This window comes from Ambystoma mexicanum, chromosome 1p, assembly GCF_040938575.1.
Source record: "Ambystoma mexicanum isolate Mex_15411 chromosome 1p, UKY_AmexF1_1, whole genome shotgun sequence".
Classification (NCBI taxonomy): domain Eukaryota; kingdom Metazoa; phylum Chordata; class Amphibia; order Caudata; family Ambystomatidae; genus Ambystoma; species Ambystoma mexicanum.
The window spans coordinates 343,039,694-343,061,818 of NC_090921.1; the positions used below are offsets into that span (position 1 = coordinate 343,039,694).

General features: G+C 46.9%; 1 protein-coding gene across 5 annotated transcripts in view; it reads left to right on the plus strand.

Moving 5' to 3' along the window:
• CELF5 (CUGBP Elav-like family member 5) overlaps positions 1 to 22,125 on the plus strand; it is a 473,699-nt gene that overhangs the window by 206,902 nt on the left and 244,672 nt on the right. For 3 of the 5 annotated variants that reach the window (XM_069648428.1, XM_069648412.1, XM_069648445.1), the window contains exon 3: positions 12,538 to 12,589. In XM_069648428.1, the coding sequence (XP_069504529.1) occupies positions 12,538 to 12,589 (52 nt within the window). The remainder of the gene's footprint in view (positions 1 to 12,537; positions 12,590 to 22,125) is intronic. The other 2 variants (XM_069648437.1, XM_069648420.1) reach the window with 1 other exon arrangement.

The window sequence follows — 22,125 nt, forward strand, 5'->3', positions numbered from 1 at the left end:
ACCCACATACCTTTGTCGAGAAGGTTTTATTGGGCATGTGTTTCCGGAGAGCTTGCAGCATGCACTGCAGTTCGCGTGGCATTCACTTCACACAGAGGGAAAGGTACAACGAGGTCAGTATGTATTTGGCCTCAGGGTTGTGCTTTTTCCCTCCTGGGCGAGTGGCCTGGACACACGCACACTGCTTCCTCCGCTCTCAACATCTGGGCCCCCAGGTGTTTTCTCTGCATTGGATCCTATGGCAAGTCTATTCTCAAACACCCTGCTGCCCAGCGAGTTCTTGGTGGTGGTTTCCTGGAGGGGCGCTGTACAGGCTATTTACTGTGCTTACCTGTCTGCACTCACGGGATCCCCGCACATTGATGTTGTGCCCCCGAATGTGGTGCTCTAGTTTGCCCTGGCAACGATAACCTGCATTAGAAATGAAGGAAGGGCTCTCAAAATGTGGTGCTGCATACGTGCTGGGCGTGGCTAAAGAGTGAGGGTTGTGGCCTGGAGCAGGCAGTATAGGCAAGGGCCATCTGCCCCAAACAATACATCTTGCGCCCCTGCAAATATGTGCTTGCGGTCACTCCGCATTATCTCGCGGGGGTTCTACATACCTCCTCTCTGCCCTCTCCCTGGTTCTGGTTGTAAATAAATCATACCTCCAGTATATAAACTAATTAATTCTGTAAATATGGCACACATATGAAAAGGTAGGGCGTCAAACAACACCTATGTGGGCAGGACTGGACCAGAGTTTGGTGGGCTTTGAGCGAAAAAAGTTATGCAGGCCCACCTAATTGGAAAGAAAATGAGGACATAGAATGAGTCTGACACTCAAGGATCCCCAGGGGAAGTTACATTAAAAGATGTTGCAAGTGGTAAGCCAAGAGGCGCAAATTTGTGATGTTTAATATATGAACGGACTCTGGCACTGTTATATAGAGTACAATATAATGACCCTTTCCCTGGAGTAGCTGGGTCTCTTATTGGCAGATAAGGCACAGTGACATAAAAGCATTTGCCCGGGAGCAGAGACTATGGGTAAATGGTAAAGTCCGGACTGGAGCACAATCTGCAACACAGGCACTTGAACACATATCATCCCAGATGGACTTTGTAGACGTATTGTTTCTTTTGAAAGCACCATCTGACTTTAGAACGCAGTGCAAGAAACTCTGATCGTGCTTTGATAACTGGAGTGAAATGTTTGTGCAGTGGTTCCGTGATTGCTTGAATTTTTTGGGGGTCTGTATATTTGGCCATGTTGTCCAAAATAGCAATATGCTCTTAATTCAAATGGCTTTGACTGTCAAATGAACCTCCCGCCAATGCTTCTATTGTTTCTGAAACCTAAGGCTAGCAATGTACCGAAACTGATGCCTTTTGCTGCGACCCCAGGTTCCAGGGATTTGAGAGCACGGATTGGGCCTGGGGTAGACAGAGCAAAGTGACTCTACTGCAGGGTTGCCTTGTAGTGCAAGCCGAGCAGAGTCTATTTACCTAAGAGCTCTTGAGGCAGTGAGAGTAAGTCATTTCACAGGCCTTCAGATGTTAACAAAATCAGCACAGGGAGGCGAGGGTAAAACAACCTCTCCAAGCCAGCAACCTCTCTTCACACGTCCCTGGCGAATCCTCATGACTCATTCGCTCTTTTCTCCTTTCCCTCCTCCCCGTTGCTTTTTTCTCCTTTCCCCTCCTCCCCCTTGCTTTTTTCTCCTTTCCCCTCCTCCCCCTTGCTTTCAAAAATAGTCGGTTTTATGGCGAGGACATCAAAAGTGCACAAATCATATTAAATCCCTCTGACAAATATATACATTCCTCAGAGAAATATGCTGTTAAAAAAAGAGTTTGATTATAGCGTTAGTTTCCCCAATATTGAACTGAAAACTACAAATACCAGAATGCAGTTCAGCACTCGACTAAAGAAATGGCCTGTGATTTTTGTACATGCAATTTCAAGTTTGAAAACCCACAACAATACATGGTTTGTGAAACAGTAACTTGGTTGTTTTTCATTGCATGACAAATAAAGGTTTCATATAAAATGTGAGGAAAATATGAGATTCTACAACTAAAATGTTTTTTGATTGATCAAATAAGCTCACATGGAAATAAGGGAGTTTACAACTTTTTAGTCCCAACATATTTTAGTTGTCCTTGGGTAGCTTACTCGTTCTTTGTGCTTTCAGCGCAAAAATGTCCTGAATACAGTTCTTATCTTTGAAATGTAAGGACTTGTGGAAAACAATGGCACCATCTGTTATGAATAGCATTCCATTTAAATGCTCTCCTTAACAAAGAGGGATTTTAGTATATGCTGATCCAGCTGTGCCATGTCTGCTGGAGAGATGAGGGACAAAATTGGAGGTGACAACTCACGAATAATGGCAACAGGCAGAAAAGCAATTAAGGCCCATTACCAAGACCTTAGGATTACCTGTTCCACGAATGTCACGCTAAGTATCCAATAGGTCCTGAAGAAAGTGGAAAAAAGCAATAATAGAACCCACCGAAACCGGTTGACCATTTGCTTTAGGCTGCCCCATTATTAACTGGACACCCAGTGTTCAATGGGAACATACATGTGTAGTCAACTCCCCTCGGTGCTCACTAGCCCGTTTCCTTTCCAGACTTTTTTTTTAACTTCTTAACTTCTTTCAGCTGATTACCTTTGCACTTATGGCAATATAATTTGTCAGAAACAGCTAGGGTAATGTCTCGTCTTCTGTCCCCTCACTCTATATAAGTGGCACTCCAGCGCTTTCTAGGGATTGACACCTACACAGGGACATTTAGGACCTCATTACACGGTAGGCGATAAGGGTTAACGGTCACCGGTAATGGTACCGGTGACCGTTAACCCTTACCGCCTTACTACGAGGTCCCTTAGCGGGTTGGTACTTTAACGCCTGCTTTTAGCAGGCGTTAAAAACCAACCCGCTAAGGGACCTTGGTGCTAATTACGGCACCGCAAATTTGCGGTACCGTAATTAGCACCTTCCCCATTCCCATTATGCCCAATGGGGCAAAAATGGGAATGGGGAAGGGAAATGGTGGAAGGGGGAATTACCGCCCCGCCAACCTTGGAATGGGGGCAGTAATTCCCCTTTCCACCAAGGCGGTGCCGGTATTTTACCGGCATGGACCAAGGTGCTAAGAGCACCTTGGTCCACCGCCTACCGTGTAATGAGGCCCCTAGTGTTGGTTGAAGGGATAAGTAGACTATTAATTAGCTGTCACAAAATATGAATACATTTTTGCACCGATATTTCTGTGTGATATGATTGGGGCCTTATATGTGGTCCAGCAGACCACTTTGTTCCTCCTGTGTGAAAACGTAGAAGATGTGTCGCCTGGTCCCACAGGTGATTGGGAGGTAATAGAAGAAGCTTGCCAGAGACAGGCCAGGAAAAGACCCTCATACTTAGAAGCAGTGCAGCCCTTCTACATAAGACACTTTATTGGGTGGTATGCACATGGCCCGGATTGTGGGAGGCTTGCTGCTTTGCAAAAAATCACAGTGCATTTTGGGACATAATAATGACCACCTATTTGACAAATGTGACTGTGGTAGTAATTCAAGCATACAACCATTCTGAGCGTGTAATGCACACGGGGCATGGTGTAATTTCAGGCGTCACAACACTCACCCTTACAGCATTGGCTGACTGCTCCTCGGATTGAATGATGCTTGGTGTGTGATTGGTTGCAGTGTTCACTCACTGATTCCCAAAGGGGAGAAAAGTAGATCTGCCCACTAGCCTAATCTACAGCTGGATCTCTGTACCTGCACTCTGAAAGACAAAAGCATCCTTTGATGCTCTGAAGAATCCGATGGCAAAGCTCTGCCTCTCCAGGAGGACCAGAGGGAACCCTCAGCAGTGCTTCTTCCACTAATCGAGTGCAGACAACTGGATCACAGCTCCTAACCAAAGGCCTCATCTTCCTGAACTTCTTGACTGTGCCTGCAACTCTCAGAGCCAAACTGACCTGAGAATCTTCATCACAGAACCCCAGGAAAGTGCTCTTGCACCATCTCCCATCACCTGGGAAGCCGCAGAGACCATGCTGTCCCAAGCCCTGCAACCACTCTCACCTTACCGGTCCTCCTTCAATGGCTGCCTCTGCTGCAGTGGGATTTTTGCAATTTTTCTTCCAGCTCTGTTCTACCTTGGGGTCTCCCCAAGCTGACCCCATCCTCAGAAGCTAGATCCTGTACCCGAGGATGATATATGAACCCTGCATCAACAGCAACCGCTGACCTGTTCACTCCACTGGCTCTGTCCCCTGACCTGGGAATCTCCAAGTTATCATTCTTCCCAGGGATCTTGAGGTCTGTTCTGCATCTTTGTGCTGTCACTGGAGTCTAAGGTGGTCCCTAAACAACTCAAGAATCAACCACATTGGCAAACCACCAATCGCATGCTCCAGATCTGCTTTTTCAGTCACTGCTCTCCTGATCCTCTGAAACTGTTCGCAAGTCTTTTCTTCATCCTTTTCTTCACCCCTGGACCCTTCCTATATTTTTAAGGGGTGGTGCACCTCAAGCGGTGCTGTTCTGAAAGTTCATCACAAACTGTATTATGTGAAGGATGCATCGTGATGCACCACATCAGCGACCACCCCACCTCCCACCATGAGGCTGCAGGAGCAGCGCTTGCACCTACATGGAGCATCAAGCACATTTGGGCTAAAAAATGTGAATAGGCACACTCAGCGCCCTGTATTTGCCAAAGCTGCATCACTGGCAGCACCATCCCTCACTCTGTGAACACGCTCCGGCAGCGCTACTGAAGCTGTCCCTGGAGCTCATATTTGAATTCTGCCACCAGGCAGCACTGAGGCCCTGTAAGCTCTGAGGACCTTGAGCATGGCAGCCACATAGCTTGAACGTAGTGTGCCTGCCTTTCCCCGACCAGCCAGAGACGTGATTGGCCAGCGCAACACTGAAAGGCCCAATCACTGAAGCCGGCTGGCAAGGATGCCCGGCCCCTCCAAAGGCCCACAACCAAGGCTCTGTCTGAGCCTGTCAGAGCATGTAGGAGCTACAGTCTGCCCCACGCCCTCCTCTCTACCAATATTACCAGGAACCAATCTCCATCAACGGTTAGCTGAACCCAGGTAACAGCTAATCTCCACACAAACCTACCAAGCCTGCACTCATTCTCCATGCAGTATGTAGCCAACTCCTCACATATGTCTTACTGGGCAGATCGACTAAAAAGCCTTGTGTCTCACCAAATCCTGTCGGAATTCACTCAACCAGCTCTGAAAAACACTTGACCGTGCTGCCCTCTGAGACTTGAACCAAACGAAGCATTCTATCACGTACGTTCTTAATGTCGTGCACTACTGATCCTCAGGGTGCTCTTCTGTATGATGTCTGATCCATTCTTTTCAATGTTTGCAGGCCCCATTCCCCAATCAAATCTAGATGTATTTTTAAATGTTTGCAGGCCCTCTACCAATTTAGATGAGTTTTTAATGTTTGCAGGCTCCTGGACCCAATCAAATCTAGATGTGTTTTAAAATGTTTGCAGGCCCTTTACCAATTTAGATGTGTTTTTCTAAATGCTTGCAGGCCCTTTACCAATTTAGATGTGTTTTTCTAAATGTTTTCAGGCCATTTTGGCCTTGACACATCCCCTGTCAAGCCTCCCTAGCTTAGACCCGCCATGTACACAATAGTCAACACAGTCCAAAGAACCATGCATAATGGCTAGCCCTATTCCCGCTCTGGCACTCTAATCTACTGCTGCCCTTGAGCCAACAAATCACCCTAGCAACTACTTGCCACTCTCCATCACCAAATGTAAACACCTACTCTCCTTAAAAATGGCACTTGTGCTTCCCAACTCACAAAACATTCAATCATCACCCTTCCTTCCTCGGCATGGCCAATCCACACTACTACAAACAGGAAAAATATTGCACACAAGACTGCCTCATATATCTTGAAACAATGCTCCTTCGAGATTAAAGCTACCCACATCCCGTCTATCACTCCTTCTGGCCAAGGCACTGCATCTCCAGTCCTCAGCCAATCAACAGACCACTGCACACAAGACAGCACTAAGCTCCAAGACAGCATGCTCCATGGAGAATAGGTACAAGCAACCAGCATCTTGTCTAGTCACCAACCAGCAGCACCTCCAAACAATCACCCTGTCTCTCAATCAGAGAAATGAACGACTCAGATCTAGAACTAAGGCCCCTTCTACTGCAACCAGTCTAGTCACTAGCCAGCAGTACCTCCTAACTACCACCCGTCTCTCCATCAGAGAAACAAACGACTCAAAACTAGAACTAAGGCCCCTTCTACTACAACCAGTTTAGTCACCAGCCAGCAGAACCTCCTAACTACCACCCGTCTCTCCATCAGAGAAACAAACGACTCAAAACTAGAACTAAGGCCCCTTCTACTACAACCAGTCTAGTCACCAGCCAGCAGCATCTCCTAACAAGCACCCCGCCCCTCCATCAGAGAAACAAACGACTCAAAACTAGAACTAAGGCCCCTTCTAGTACAACCAGTCTAGTCACTAGCCAGCAGCATCTCCCAAGTACCACCCTGTCTCACCATCAGAGAAACAAACGACTCAAAACTAGAACTAAGGCCCCTTCAACTACAACCAGTCTAGTCATCAGCCAGTAGCACCTCCTAACAAGCACCCCTTCTCTCCATCAGAAAATGAATGACTCAAAACTAGAACTAAGGCCCCTTCTACTACAACCAGTTTAGTCACCAGCCAGCAGAACCTCCTAACTGCCACCCCGTTTCTGCATCAGAGAAACAAACGACTCAAAACTAGAACTAAGGCCCTTCTACTACAACGAGTCTAGTCACCAGCCAGCAGCACCTCCTAACTACCACCCGTCTCTCCATCAGAGAAACAAACGACTCAAAACTAGAACTAAGGTCCCTTCTACTACAACCAGTCTAGTCACCAGCCAGCAGCACCTCCTAACAAGCACCCCGTCCCTCCATCAGAGAAACAAATGACTCTAAACTAGAACTAAGGCCCCTTCTAGTACAAACAGTCTAGTCACTAGCCAGCAGCACCTCCCAACTACCACCCTGTCTCTCCATCAGAGAAACAAACGACTCAAAACTAGAACTAAGGCCCCTTCTACTACAACCAGTCTAGTCACCAGCCAGCAGCACCTCCTAACATGCACACCTTCTCTCCATCAGAAAATGAATGACTGAAAACTAGAACTAAGGCCCCTTCTACTACAACCAATCTAGTCACTAGCCAGCAGAAACTCCTAACTACCACCCGTCTCTCCATCAGAGAAACAAACGACTCAAAACTAGAACTAAGGCCATCTTTATGGGAGACGTCAACCTAGGTCTCAATTACCCTTTTTACTCCCAGGCACTTGCCCTTGCTATCACCATTGAAGCTCAAGGCTTCTCCCACTGAATATCCAACCCCACACATGATTAAGGCAGCACACTACACTGGCTAGCAGATCACAAATGCTACACCAATATAGTAGCAAACAATATGTGCCCTTGGTCAGACCACAATGTCATCATATTCTCTATCAATGATCTAGCTCAACTAAATATCCAGCCTCAATAAGCCTCAGATGCACCTTCAAGAAGCTCACGAAACATCACGCCAGAAAACATACTGCTGTTGCTTCAACCTCTAACTACCATCCTACAGACCAACCCCGATCCCACGGTGATGGTTTCTCTTTACAACCAAACCCTCCAAGACGCTGTCAACAAAGTAGCACCCTTGGGCAACCGAGAAACCCAAACCAACAGACCACCTAAACTCCTGGTTCACCCCAAGTCTCAAAGTCTTAAGCTCTTCAAAAGGAATCACTGAGAGCGCATGGAAAAAAACATCCTCTCCTGCAAACAAACAACGCTACAATGCCCTGGCAAAAGAGTATAAACTAGCCATACTCCAATCCAAAAGCAACTCGTACAATGAGAGAATTGCAAAAGCAAACTCTGACACAAGCAAACTCTTCACCCTTCTACGTGAACTCAAAACACCAGCCCCTCCACCAGACCACTGTATTAAAGATCTATAATGGTGCGTAAACATCCAAAATGCCCTCCTCGGCAAAATCTCCCTAGTCCAAAACAAAATCACAGCAAAGAAAACTAAACTTGCCCCAGCCAACCAAAACCCTGATCAGCGACCCATACCCTCTAGCCCCATGCCCAGATTTGAATTCACCCCTGTAACCACCACTGAAACCACCAAAATCATCAATGGCCTGAAACCCTCCAGATGTCAAGGAGACATTTGCCCAGCCTCTCGCATAAAAGACTGGGCCGAAGAGCTTGACTCCTTCATCATGACCTTGATTAACAACTCCTTTTCCACTAGCAATGTACCAGAAAATCTCAAAGAAGCCTGGGTACTCCCACTTCTTAAAAAACCAACACTAGACCCCAATGTTCCCACTAATTACCACCCTATTACAACAGTACTATTCCTCCTGAAAATACTACCTGTAAATTCAAAGATACTTCGAAATGCACAATCTCCTTGGCTTCCGCCAGTCTGGCCTCTGCCCTGGTCATCGAACGGAAACCACCCATTTAGACCTCAAAATCCAAATGGATGAGATGAAAGACAAGGGTAATCTAGCCATCCCCCTCCTACTCGACCTCTCAGCAGCCTTTGATTTGATAAATCACAATATACTCTGCCAACACCCCGTCCTAGCTGCCAACTTCTCAAACAAAGCCATAAAATGGATACAATCCTTCTTGTCCAACCGCTTAATGAGTGTGTTCTCAACCACTACGGCAGTCCCCCAGCTGCAGTCACCTGCGGAGTGCCTCAAGGCTCCTGTGTCTCGCCAACACTTTATGACATATTCACCAAGCCACTCTTCAACCTCCTAGACCAACTGTTGCGTCACATACACTAACTACATGGATGACACTCAAATACTCCTGCCCATCACTGGAAATTATAACACCGACTCCAAAGCACTGAACAAAATATACTTAACCATTCAAGCCTGGATGGCGCAACATGAGCTCTTCCTAAATGATGAGAAAACGGAATTACTCCTCATTGGCACTCAATTTCGGCTAAATAACCTCCCTGACTCGTATAAATCTTTTAGCTTTGATGGAAACATTGTCACTGGGCCTCATTACGACCCAGGCGGTAAGGGGTTTACGGCAGCGTAAACAGCGCCGACCCTTACCGCCTGAGTACGAGGTCCCTTAGCGCCATGGCGGATTTTACACCTGCTTTCAGCAGGTGTTAAAATCCATGGCGCTAAGGGACCATGGAGTTAATTACGCCACCGTAATTTACGGTGGCGTAATTAACGCCTTCCCCACTCCCATTATGCCCTATGGGGCAAAAATGGGAATGGGGAAGGGTAAATGGGGATTTACCAACCACCATGGCGTAAACACAGTTTACGCCATGGTGGTAAAGTCACGGCCCAGGCGGTAACTTACCGCCTGGGTCGTAATGAGGCCCACTGTATCCAAAGAGGTAAAAACCTTAGGAGTATATCTAGACTCTTCGCTATCCCTAACAAGGCAGGTAAATGCCATTGCCACGGCCGCAGCGTACAACGACAAACTGATCAACGCCAGCAGACCATTTCTGAACTCTGACAACTGTATCACCACCTTTCCACTCTTGAATGGTGTGCAGGGGACAGGAGTTTCTATTACCAATAGGAACTACACATTTTTCTCAACTGTATCACCCTAGCCAGAGCCAGTCCAGGATTGACTACTGCAACTCCCTCTTTGCAGGATCTAACTCATGCAACATTAACAAATTACAAATCATCCCGAACAATGCTGTAAGAGCAGCACTCAATATCCCTAAAAAAGATCACATATCAGCTAGACGCAATATCCACTGGCTGCTGGTCCAGGATTGCATTACATTCAAAACCTTATCTCTGACCCACAAATACCTATCAAACAGTACCCCGATCTGTCTAGCTAGATAAGTCTCCAAGGCCCAAACCAATAGACCTACCCACTCGGCCTACACATGCCTCCTTGCCATCCCTAGATTCAGGCACCAAAAAGCCAGAGGCTGCAGCTTCCGTGTGATTGCGGACAAACAATGGAATTCTTTGCCTTTAGCGCTTCGATAAGAACCTTCCCTTTGATTCTTCCACAAAGGCCTTAAGACCTGGCTCTTTTCACAAGATACATAGAGGAACGACAACTATATAATTCTTGTCTTAAATATGACCAGCAAATCTCCCTGTACTGATACCTGGTACCAACTGTATATGTTACGCCATGCATAAAATGTCTTTTACTGGATAACCGGAGCAACTACTGCACAGCCTGTAAACAGCTGCAATATGTAACTACCGTAACCATCATTCCTATGTAACCCAGAGCCCAGTTGCCTCCGGGTTAGGTGCACTTTACAAATATCAAAATAAATAAATAAATAAATGAGATTCTGGGTTGAGGACCATTGATAGGGATGGTTCCCCTTCCAGGCACTCTTCTGGCAGGTCCTCGCAGACTGTATTCCCTGAATAGGGGAAAGTATCTGTTAGGAGGTCTGGGCTGTGAACCATCCACAGACTGTATTCTCTCAATAGGTGCAGCACTCCTCCGAGGTACATGTTACAGGTCCTCACAGACTGTATTCTCTCAATAGGCACGGCGCTCCTACGAGGTACATGTTACAGGTCCTCACAGACTGTATTCTCTCAATAGGCACGGCGCTCCGACGAGGTACATATTACAGGCCCTCACAGACTGTATTCTCTGAATAGGCACGGCGCTCCTCCAAGGTACTCATGACATGTTCTCACAGACTGTATTCTCTCAATAGGCACGGCGCTCCTCCGAGGTACTCATGACATGTTCTCACAGACTGTATTCTCTCAATAGGCACGGCGCTCCTCCGAGGTACTCATGACATGTTCTCACAGACTGTATTCTCTCAATAGGCACGGCGCTCCTCCGAGGTACTCATGACATGTTCTCACAGACTGTATTCTCTCAATAGGCACGGCGCTCCTCCGAGGTACATGTTACAGGTCCTCACAGACTGTATTCTCTCAATAGGCACGGCGCTCCTCTGAGGTACTCATGACATGTTCTCACAGACTGTATTCCCTCAATAGGCACGGCACTCCTCCGAGGTACTCATGACATGTTCTCACAGACTGTATTCTCTCAATAGGCACGGCGCTCCTCCAAGGTACATGTTACAGGTCCTCACAGACTGTATTCTCTCAATAGGCACGGCGCTCCTCCAAGGTAGTCATGACATGTTCTCACAGACTGTATTCTCTCAATAGGCACGGCGCTCCTCTGAGGTACTCATGACATGTTCTCACAGACTGTATTCTCTCAATAGGCATGGCGCTCCTCTGAGGTACTCGTGACAGGTCCTCACAGGCTGTATTATCTTGTCAGAAGTTTCACACCATCCACAGACTGTATGCTCTCACTAGGGATGATGCATCTCACGTGACACTGTTCTGACCGGTCCTTGAAGGCTATGTTCCCTGAATAAGTATGCTGCTCATTGGGAGGTTCAGGGCTGCGGAACAATCACAGAATGTATGCTCTCAATAGGGATGGAGCGACAAACGAGGTACCATTATGACAGGTTGTCATAGACTGTATTCTCCGAATAGGGGACAGTGCTTATTAGGCGGTTCTGTGCTGCAGACCATTCATACCATCTAATACTGGTCTGACGCGTCCTTGCAGACTATATTCTCTGATAGGGTTGGTGATTGTTAGGAGGTTCTGCACTGTCATACCATGTATTCTCTCAACAGGGATGACGCGTCTCATGTAATGCTGGTCTGACGCGTCCTTGCAGACTATATTCTCTGATAGGGTTGGTGATTGTTAGGAGGTTCTGCACTGTCATACCATGTATTCTCTCAACAGGGATGACGCGTCTCATGTAATGCTGGTCTGACGCGTCCTTGCAGACTATATTCTCTGATAGGGTTGATGCTTGTTAGGAGGTTCTGCACTGTCATACCATGTATTCTCTCAATAGGGATGACGCGTCTCATGTAATACTGGTCTGACGTGTCCTTGCAGACTGTATTCTCTGAATAGGGTTGATGCTTGTTAAGAGGTTCTGCGCTGCAGACCATGTATTCTCTCAATAGGGATGACTCATTTCACGTGGTACTGTTCTGACGCATCCTTGCAGACTGTATTCTTGTTAGGCGGTTCACGGCTCAGGACAATCCTCAGACTGTATTCTGCCAATAGGCAAGGATCTCTTTAGAAGGTCTTGGGCTGCAGACCATTCATAATCTGTATTCCCTTAACATCCGCTCGAGGTACTCTTCCGATTGGTCACCACAGATTAATCTCTCAGTAGAGATGGTGCCCGTTAGGAGATTCTGGGACGGACCAATCACAGACTACAACCTCTTATTGCATCCCGCCCTAGGCCTTCGCACTATATTTTGCAATGCAAATAATGTTCTGCATGTATCTCTCCCACTATCGGTGACCCAGTCTCCCCCAGTTTTCTGTATATTATGAGGGAGAGAAGCCGATTTTTAATTCTTTCTTTCCTTCACTTTCAGATGGCGCGTCCCATCCAGGTGAAGCCGGCGGACAGTGAGAGCCGTGGAGGTAGTTGTCATCTGTCTTTGTCTTTCTTTACCGTCTCGATGGCTGCCATGGTTTGGGTGCCAAGGGGGTGGGAATAGAAGGCAGAACGGTGGTATTTAAAGTATGATCCTGTGATGACCAATGGCTGGAGTCTGGATTATGTGCTAGGTTCCGGAAGGGGAGTGGCGACTTGTTGTATGTAGCCAGACCTCCGTAATGTGTATTTGATGAGCTATTGCCACTGTCCTTGAATGACCGAATTGCTTCATTGATCCTGACACTTCTGAGTGCCCCATGTTTTGTGCTCTTACACAATGACCAATCAGGTGGGGAGTAGGTATTCTCGATGCCTCCCTGAATGTGTTTCACCTCCAACAGGATTGCCAAACCAATTGGCACTACAGCAAGTCAGGAAAAAACAAAGCATTGGGAATTTGCTCAATTTGAGGCTGGTGCACAATGTACAAAGGCTTGCACTCAGGGTTGTCCAACTTCAGGCTTCGATGCCTGGATCCATTTCGGGTTTTCAGGACACCGCTCATGGATATTGATGAGATACATTTGCATACAATGATTCTAAATATGTGCACATTTTTCCTCATGAATATTAATGAGGGATATCCTGAAAATCCATCAGGATCCTGACCCTCGAGGGCTGGAGTTGGACAACCCTGAAGGCATTTCCTCCAGAAGATGGAACTAGCTATGCACTCAGTGACCCTTCTAACGCCACTCGGTGCCCCTTCCCAATGGCTGTTACCCAGCCCTTGTTGTTAGGCCTGCACATGCGAGGAAAGCCAGAGCTGTATGGATTTCTACTCTACAAGGCCACAGGCCATGCAGAAATGGGGGTTTATGATCTGCAAAGTGCCTCCTCTTTACTCAAGCACCATAAGTCAATGATGTTTTGGTGCCTGGCAACACAACACATGGCTGAGTTGGCACCAACTTCTGCAGGACCTGGGTGATAGGGTGGCAGGAACCATGATACCTGGGTGATTTGGTTCCCCCGTGCAAGACTTCAATGATTTTGTATTAAGGTTCACAAGATGATTTTGGATATTTGGCACCAGCAAGTGTCAGTGACTTGATACCAGACAACATAACATTTGGGAGAATTGGCATCACCAGACTTTTGCAATTTTTCATGCTTCATGAAATGTTGGTGTTGATCACCTACCTTTTCACTTGGGTGACATGGCACCAGTAGACATCAGTGTTTGGTAATAGGCAAAACAGCACTTGGGTGATTTGGCACCAGCACACCACAAGACTGATGATCTGCCACATTGAGACTTGAGTGATTTGCCACCACGAAAGAAGTCAGTGGCGGGTCTATCACTGGATGCTTGATGTGGGCCAGACAAGCACTATTTGCAGCTGCACCTGGGAACTGGCACGCCACACTGCCAGAGATGCCAGGAACTGCTGGGTCATTATGTAGTGTTGGCGCGCACACAGGGCAAGGGACAGTGGCAAGACACTCCTTGAGGATGGGAGGATTCAAAATCATTGCAGAGCCGTCATTCAAGAAGAAGCTCTACACATGAAATACGGGCCACTATGTAGATGAATTGGCTAATTACTTAATTTTAAAAAGGGGTGGTGCTTTTGAGCCTCCTCATACTGGAAGCAACAGTGCTTGGGTAGGTTAAAAGACTATACTTGTGGCGATATAGCAGGCCCATAAACTCCAGTACATTGTGTGAGATCCAGACTCTAGCAGTGGTGAGAGATGAAGATTGGGAATGTGAATACCGGGGTTATTGAGGGTCCATGGGGTTAGGCCACACACTGGCCACAGTCCCCGCTACCCTGATGCCCCTCTACCCATAGTAGTTACTTTCACCTAGTTTGGGCTGCCTCAAGTTCTATCGTTACTCTGTTATCACCAGCCTGTATGTCACGTTCTTAGCACTGTGAAGCTAGGGTCAAGAATATAGCATACACGTTCTCACCAGTAGGAAGAGCCTTTCATCATAGTGTCTTCTTCTTATGAAAGGAAAGTATGTACTTATCTCAACCACCAGGTTTATTTTGCAAAATAAACTCTTCCGGAGTATGTTTTTACTTTTAAAATCGGCCCACCGACCAATTGAGCACCGCCTCTAATCAGCGCACTTTGAGGAGGACCCTGAAACATTGTGGGATATCTGTAATGCCACCCCAGAAAAGAAAGGCCTTTCACCATGAGGTTCCAATAGGGGGCAGCAGCTCCAGCCTGGACAGGGTGGATCCCCAGAGCCTCAGCTGCTGCTGCCCCCTGCTGGCACTCCAAGGCAAAGATCCGGCCGCTCGGAGAGAGATCTCCAGGAATGTCCAACTCCAGGCCTCGAGGGCCGGATACCTGGCGGGTTTTCATTAGCATTCATGAGAAAAAATGTGCACACGTTTAGAATCATTGTATGCAAATTTATCTCATGAAAATTAATGAGGGTCATCCTAAAAATCTGACATGTTTCCGGCCCTCGAGGCCTAGAGTTGGACAACCGTGAAAGCTGTCATCAAGAAACCATCATGCACCAAGAAGCACTCCTACAAAGTGACAAGTAGGGGATCGCTCCACTTCCCGGTTATGAGAATTTCAAAGGTAAAATTACTATGTAGTAAGAGTCTACTTTATATGTAATTGGTGTTGTTGGTTCCGTGGAGTAAAATATTCTTACTAATGGCAGTTAGGCCTCATAGGCTTCTCCTCCCCTTTGTAATGACTGTGTGGTTATCTTGTAAAACTAGTGTAGCTTGTCTTTGTCAAGGATATCTGTGTGTGTGTGTGTATAGAAAAACATGCATCACCACGGTGGCCTCTGCATGCACAGTCAAAGCAAGACATTTACTGCTAGAGGAACCAGCTCTTTCAAGAGTATCTGCAAGGCATGTTGGTCAGGGGTGGACCAAATATTGGGAGGGAGGCTGTTCCACAGGTGGGAAATGATGTCAGGGAAGGCCTCGGAACATAGTTTGCCGGAGAGATGAGTGGATAGAAGTGTGTCCACGGAGAAGCAGTGGTTTCTATAGTATTCTGTGTTTGACAAAAAGAAGACCAAGGTGGCTCCAAGTTTGGCGTTATATCCTGAGAGACTAGAATGTGTTGGATTTGGTGATTGGCAGCAAATGGTGGTAGGTAAGGCTGTTGGCTTTTTCCGAGGCCAGTGAGATTTACATCCACATTCCGATGACTTTAAAACCAGAAAAGAGGAAGGAAGCCCATGCTAGACTTTTTTTCCATCAAATTCCGACCTGGAAAAGACGAGAGCATTAGCAATCAAGCTTGTTCATGGATGTGAAATAATCGAGGACGTCCTTGAGGGGCTAGAGGAGGAATTAGCATGAGCTGACAATGCTGATCTGGGGGAGAAGTGAAAGGTCAGGATTTGGAAGAATGCCCAGGTTTTTTGACAGACCGAGAGTAAGAACTGGCAGGTCCGATAGAGGAGCTAGATGCAGGTCCAGAAATGGGGGATGTGATTTGTGATAAAGCCGCTTGTCTTATCACTGTCTTTCTTAAGTAAATTATTTCACATCCAATCCTGAATAGCTGACATGCAGGCGAGGCTGGCCCATGGATGCAGGAGGGGTGGTGTCCCACCAACCATGACACTCCCCCACTATGTCCACGAGTAATTGCAAAATCCTGTCACTCGTCGACATGGTGACACTGCACTGAATGTGCAGCCATCCCCACTGCACATGCGCAGTCCTGGGCTGCACTGAAAAGCCAATAGACACAGCTGAAAATGATGCCTGGGGGCGTTAAGAAAGAAACAACCCCAAGGAATACTTTTCGTCACTTCCAGCATGCCGTTTCGGCTTCTGTGTGACTGACAGCAGACCTGGGCCAATCCAAAGCCACTGTCTGCTGTCAGTCATGCTCACAATTGATTGGCTATTTCTTTAACCAATTGAATTTGAATGTGTACTGTGACAGGGTGCGGCAGCTGGCAATGTTGCTGCAGAATGAAGAGAATGAAGAAAGCCATGGTTCCAGAAGAATAACAACTATTGGGTTTAATGGCAGACTCCACTGTAAGGCTGAATGTGTTCTTCACTCAGGCCCAGCCAGCCAGGAAGGCTCGTGGTGGAGGGAGGTGATGGCGACCAAAGCTGAGAACTCGAATCCCTTAATCCAAGCTCAGTAACTCTCATATAGTTTTATGGCAAAAGCAAATATCACCATTGGTTCTCTGGTGTTTTAATGCATGCACGTGTTTCATAATGTAAACACCCACTAACTAGTCTCTTAAAAGCATGTCTTTGCGGGGTGTTGGAATGGCCCCCTGGGTCGTGCAGCTTGTGTGTGTTTATGACCCACATGCAGAGTTGGTCCTGGTGTACTGCCTGCTGGCACTGTGAACGAAGGGACTCGCTCTTGCTAAAGGACGAATAAAGGGTTTCTTAAAATTCCTTAATTCTGCATGTCGCGATATATATGAATGCATGAAAGGAAACTACATGAAATAATCCACAGGGCACAATGTCGTGTGAATTCATTCGGGGTTTTTTTCTTTCATGCACTCGCAACACTTGGCACAGCTCAAAGTGTAGCTGACTGAATGAAAACCAGGCGGTCAGTCTTCGGATCTCTGTCTGCAGCGTCCTTCTCGCCACCTTGAAGCAAGCGAGTCAAACTTGGATATGTGCTGCTTTGAGTGTTGGGGGTACAACGATCAGCATTTATAGCGAAGGATTGATGGAGGCGAAAGAACAAATACTGAGACTTGGTTTGCTTGGAGTGTTGCTAGAACCTTGACAGGGACAGGGGCAGTCTTTAATGCATGTGTCTGTTATTGGAAAGGGGCTGCAAGCACCGTTCTTCAGGGTGCCAGGCACCTTTCAGGGCAGGCATTATTGGGGGCCGCCTGCCAGGGTTTTCCCCCCTGTGCTCTTCAGTTGTGCTGTTTTTGCCGATTGAACACACAGCGCTTAGAGGGGATGCGTTTGGACCTGATGCTGCGCTGTGCTGGGGATGAGTGTTCCTGAACCTTAGCTCAATGGCAGTTGGAGTGCAATAGAACCATTTGGAAAAGGTTGCATGGGAATTGCTTTGCCATCAAGATGCAGGTGTTGGACAAAGTACTTTCTGTTGTGCACTAGCAACTAAAACATTTCCGTGGCTGTTTCACCCAAAATGTAACATTTTGCAGCACTTTATTTAAAATGGCATCTGTAATATGACTGCTGTGTCGGGAGGGCTGGGTAATGATTTAAAAATGACATGCATATTTTGATAATGCATTCTAAGTTGTCATGCATACGCACTTTACAAATGAAAGGGGATATGGTATGTGTGTGCTGGGGTGGGGGTGTTACGTTGTCAATGTCAGGCATGGGCACCAGAAACTGCGTTTGAATGATGTGCCTGGCATTGTTTTCTCAGGACAATCCTGGCATATACAGGCACTGGCTGTATGACAACATTTCCACACTGCAGTCCTGGCATATGGCACAGCCAGCATGAAAGTGTGGTCTTACAGCAGCATGCTGGCATATTTCGGGCACTGCCAGCATGAATATAGTTTTGCACTGTCGGTACTATCATATGTAACGTGTGCAAAGTGAACGTGAACATGTGCTTAATAGTGGCATTGCTGTTATATATTGTGGGGGCAGAAAGCAGGAAAATGTTGTACAATGCTCCTTTGTGCTGTTAGTGGCCTGGTATCTGTTGGCTAGGATATACACATTATTTTAATTTTTAAGTTTAATCGTATTTTTTATAACGCGCCTAATACCATACCTGATTTCGGTTTCTAAGCGCCGATCCGGGATTCGAAGCTCTGTTGCTCTGTGTGGTCTTGCTTCCAAGACCAGCACATTGCCTTACAGAACTGATTGCAACTTGCATGACTTTTAACCAATTTTTCACGACATTTGCTATAAAGTGCACCATTTCAACACAATTCATATTTTTGTGTAATTTTTTGTGGGCTCCCTCCACCTTCTTCCCCTTCCCCGGGATCCTCCCTTGCATGGTTCGGCTCCCTCACTATGCAAAGTCTCACACGCTTCTTTACGCCCCTTCAGTCACAACATTCTCCAGCCGCCACTGCTCCATGCATTGTTGGAGGATCAAGGAAGTGGGGTCCTGGTATACAATGTCATTGCAGACACTCAGACCACCAAGTGATTGCTAGGAGCCCAAAGTGTGACACTTGCATGTGTGATAAGTATCCATTGTGGGCAGAATACACACACAGTCACCCCAGGCACAGCATTCAGTGGTCACCGTATTCCTAGGTCCACATGGACAGGGTGACACCACACAGCCTCCTTTCTTGAAGGCCCCCAGAAAGAGTAACCCGAGAGGGAAAATATATCCAGGGTAGATGGGAGGAACCACTGCACCCTGCATCGATATAAAAGCCAATAGTTTGGTTTAGTAAAACATGTGCTTGTTGCAGTCCTACGTGTGGTGTTTGTGCTGCCACTGGAGACTGTCCAGATGAACGATCCAGGAGTACAGGTAAATAACACTCTCTATGGTGGTATCCTACGTGTGGTTGTTGTGCTGCCAGTGGAGACTGTCCAGATGAACGATCCAGGAGTACTGGTAAATAACACTCTCTATGGTGGTATCCTACGTGTGGTGCTTGTGCTGCCAGTGGAGACTGTCCAGATGAACGATCCAGGAGTACTGGTAAATAACACTCTCCATGGTGGTATCCTACGTGCGGTGCTTGTGCTGCCAGTGGAGACTGTCCAGATGAACGCTCCAGGAGTACTGGTAAATAACAATCTCTATGGTGGTATCCTATGTGTGGAGCTTGTGGTGCCAGTGGAGACTGTCCAGATGAACGATCCAGGAGTACTGGTAAATAACACTCTCTATGGTGGCATCCTACGTGTGGTGCTTGTGCTGCCAGTGGAGACTGTCCAGATGAACGCTCCAGGAGTACTGGTAAATAACACTCTCTATGTTGGCATCCTACATGTGGTTGTTGTGCTGCCAGTGGAGACGGTCCAGATGAACGCTCCAGGAGTACTGGTAAATAACACTCTCTAGGGTGGTGCTTGTGCTGCCAGTGGAGACTGTCCAGATGAATGCTCCAGGAGTACTGGTAAATAACACTCTTTATGGTGGTATCCTACGTGTGGTGCTTGTGCTGCCAGTGGAGACTGTCCAGATGAACGATCCAGTAGTACTGGTAAATAACACTCTCTATGGTGGTATCTTACGTGTGGTGCTTGTGCTGCCAGTGGAGACTGTCCAGATGAACGATCCAGGAGTACTGGTAAATAACACTCTCTATGGTGGTATCCTACGTGTGGTGCTTGTGCTGCCAGTGGAGACTGTCCAGATGAACGCTCCAGGAGTACTGGTAAATAACAATCTCTATGGTGGTATCCTACGTGTGGTTGTTGTGCTGCCAGTGGAGACTGTCCAGATGAACAATCCAGGAGTACTGGTAAATAACACTCTCTATGGTGGCATCCTACGTGTGGTGCTTGTGCTGCCAGTGGAGACTGTCCAGATGAACGCTCCAGGAGTACTGGTAAATAACACTCTCTATGGTGGTATCCTACGTGTGGTTGTTGTGCTGCCAGTGGAGACTGTCCAGATGAACGCTCCAGGAGTACTGGTAAATAACACTCTCTAGGGTGGTATCCTACGTGTGGTGCTTGTGCTGCCAGTGGAGACTGTCCAGATGAACGCTCCATGAGTACTGGTAAATAACACTCTCTATGGTGGTATCCTACGTGTGGTGCTTGTGCTGCCAGTGGAGACTGTCCAGATGAACGCTCCAGGAGTACTGGTAAATAACAATCTCTATGGTGTTATCCTACGTGTGGTTTTTGTGCTGCCAGTGGAGACTGTCCAGATGAACGCTCCAGGAGTACTGGTAAATAACACTCTCTATGGTGGTATCCTACGTGTGGTGCTTGTGCTGCCAGTGGAGACTGTCCGGGTGGTATCAAAGTGCAGGCCCAACGTGCTAGTGCGAGCCAGTGTTTTGAAACACATTTTTCACTTTCATAAGACCCTTCACTGTAATGCTGTACGTTTTCACAAGTGTTACTGACATATATTCTTCATAATGCTAAATTTGTTACATATATTAACCCCTCCCCCCACCAAAAAAGTGGATACTGCTCGATGAATGAATTGCCATTCAACCACTTTTCATTGGTGCCCGAGCCAAATGTATGCCCCAGTCTGACCCTGTTCTTCACCTCGTCTATCCCTATAGTCGTTTAGGGTCCCTACGCAGAACCCAAACCTGGCAGCAGGGAAGAAAGGCAGGCATATCCTAACTGTGCAATTCGAACTTTCGTTTTTGTTTTCTGAACTCAGGTCTAGTTCTGAAGTTCAGACACAGCTCAGGCACCGCCCACTCACTCGCTACTTTTCACAGTATGATAGGAACTGCCGCTTGACATCATATAGAAACTCAATTCAAGAGCATTCGGGTTGGCCTGTGGTACAAAGACTCCTTAATTGCTCTTTAACATTCATTGGAGAGACAGGATGATGTCATGACGTTCAAAAACTGGCAGCCAATAAGGGAGACTCCCACACAAATATGGAGCTTTGGCAAGTGAACCCTGGAGCGCCATATCCAGTGCTTCATCCATTGGGTGTGACGTTTTTGGCGTAGGGACTGCCAAGTGTGCATGGACACAGAAGGCTGTGCAGCATCTTTCTTCCTGCGTAGGTAGTATGTTAAATGTTAAAGATATTTGTACCGTGCACCGTCACGAACGGAATTGGTCCTCAGGCACCCAGGCGGATCTGCAAGCGAGATGCCGGGATGGGTTAGTAAGGTGAAGAGTGAGTAGGATAGTGAAAGAATGAAAGAAGTGATGTCCTGTTGGCAGCTTCAGTTCGGTTTTCACTGTGCGCTGAGCTTGGGAGCGAGTATTGGATCGATATCAGTCCTCGTGTGCTGTTGTTGCGGCTTATGTGTTGTTTGTTGTTGTGGTGTGGTGAAGTGCATGCGGTTTGCTGTGCGAGGGTGGTTATGTAGGTTTTTGTGTGAGTTAAGTATGCCGAAATTTGAGCTTTTTGGTTAATGGGTTATATGTCTCCCAACTAGAGGCCTAGGTTTCACAATACAGTAGGTGTCACCATATAATAGAGAAAGATGGAGGCTACACCTAGATTTGAGAGTCCTGTATAGTGGGATAGAGGCCTAGGTTTCACAATACAGTAGGGTTCCATAATGTAATGCAGTAGGTTTTCGTAATATAACAGCAATGGATGGTTTGTTACACCTAGATTTGAGTGTACTATATAGTAGGAGATTGCTAATATTGACAATTCCCTAAGAGAGTGAAGCAGGTTAACATTCACAGTTCTATCGTAATAATCACAATTCCATCCCAAAGTGGCACCATCTAGCTGTGGCTCGAGGCAAAATGAACAGCTCCCCAAGAGTGCGACACAGGCCAACTCTTACAGCACCGTTGTTATGACCAGCTCTTGGTCATAGGGTTCACTCCAAGGGACACTCAGGATACACAGGCCAGGTACGCATAGTGGTTACTTTATTAGCTTCTTAGGTTACAGGATCAGATGTCAACAAGTCATTAGGAGATAAAGAGGAAAGGGACAGGAGCCC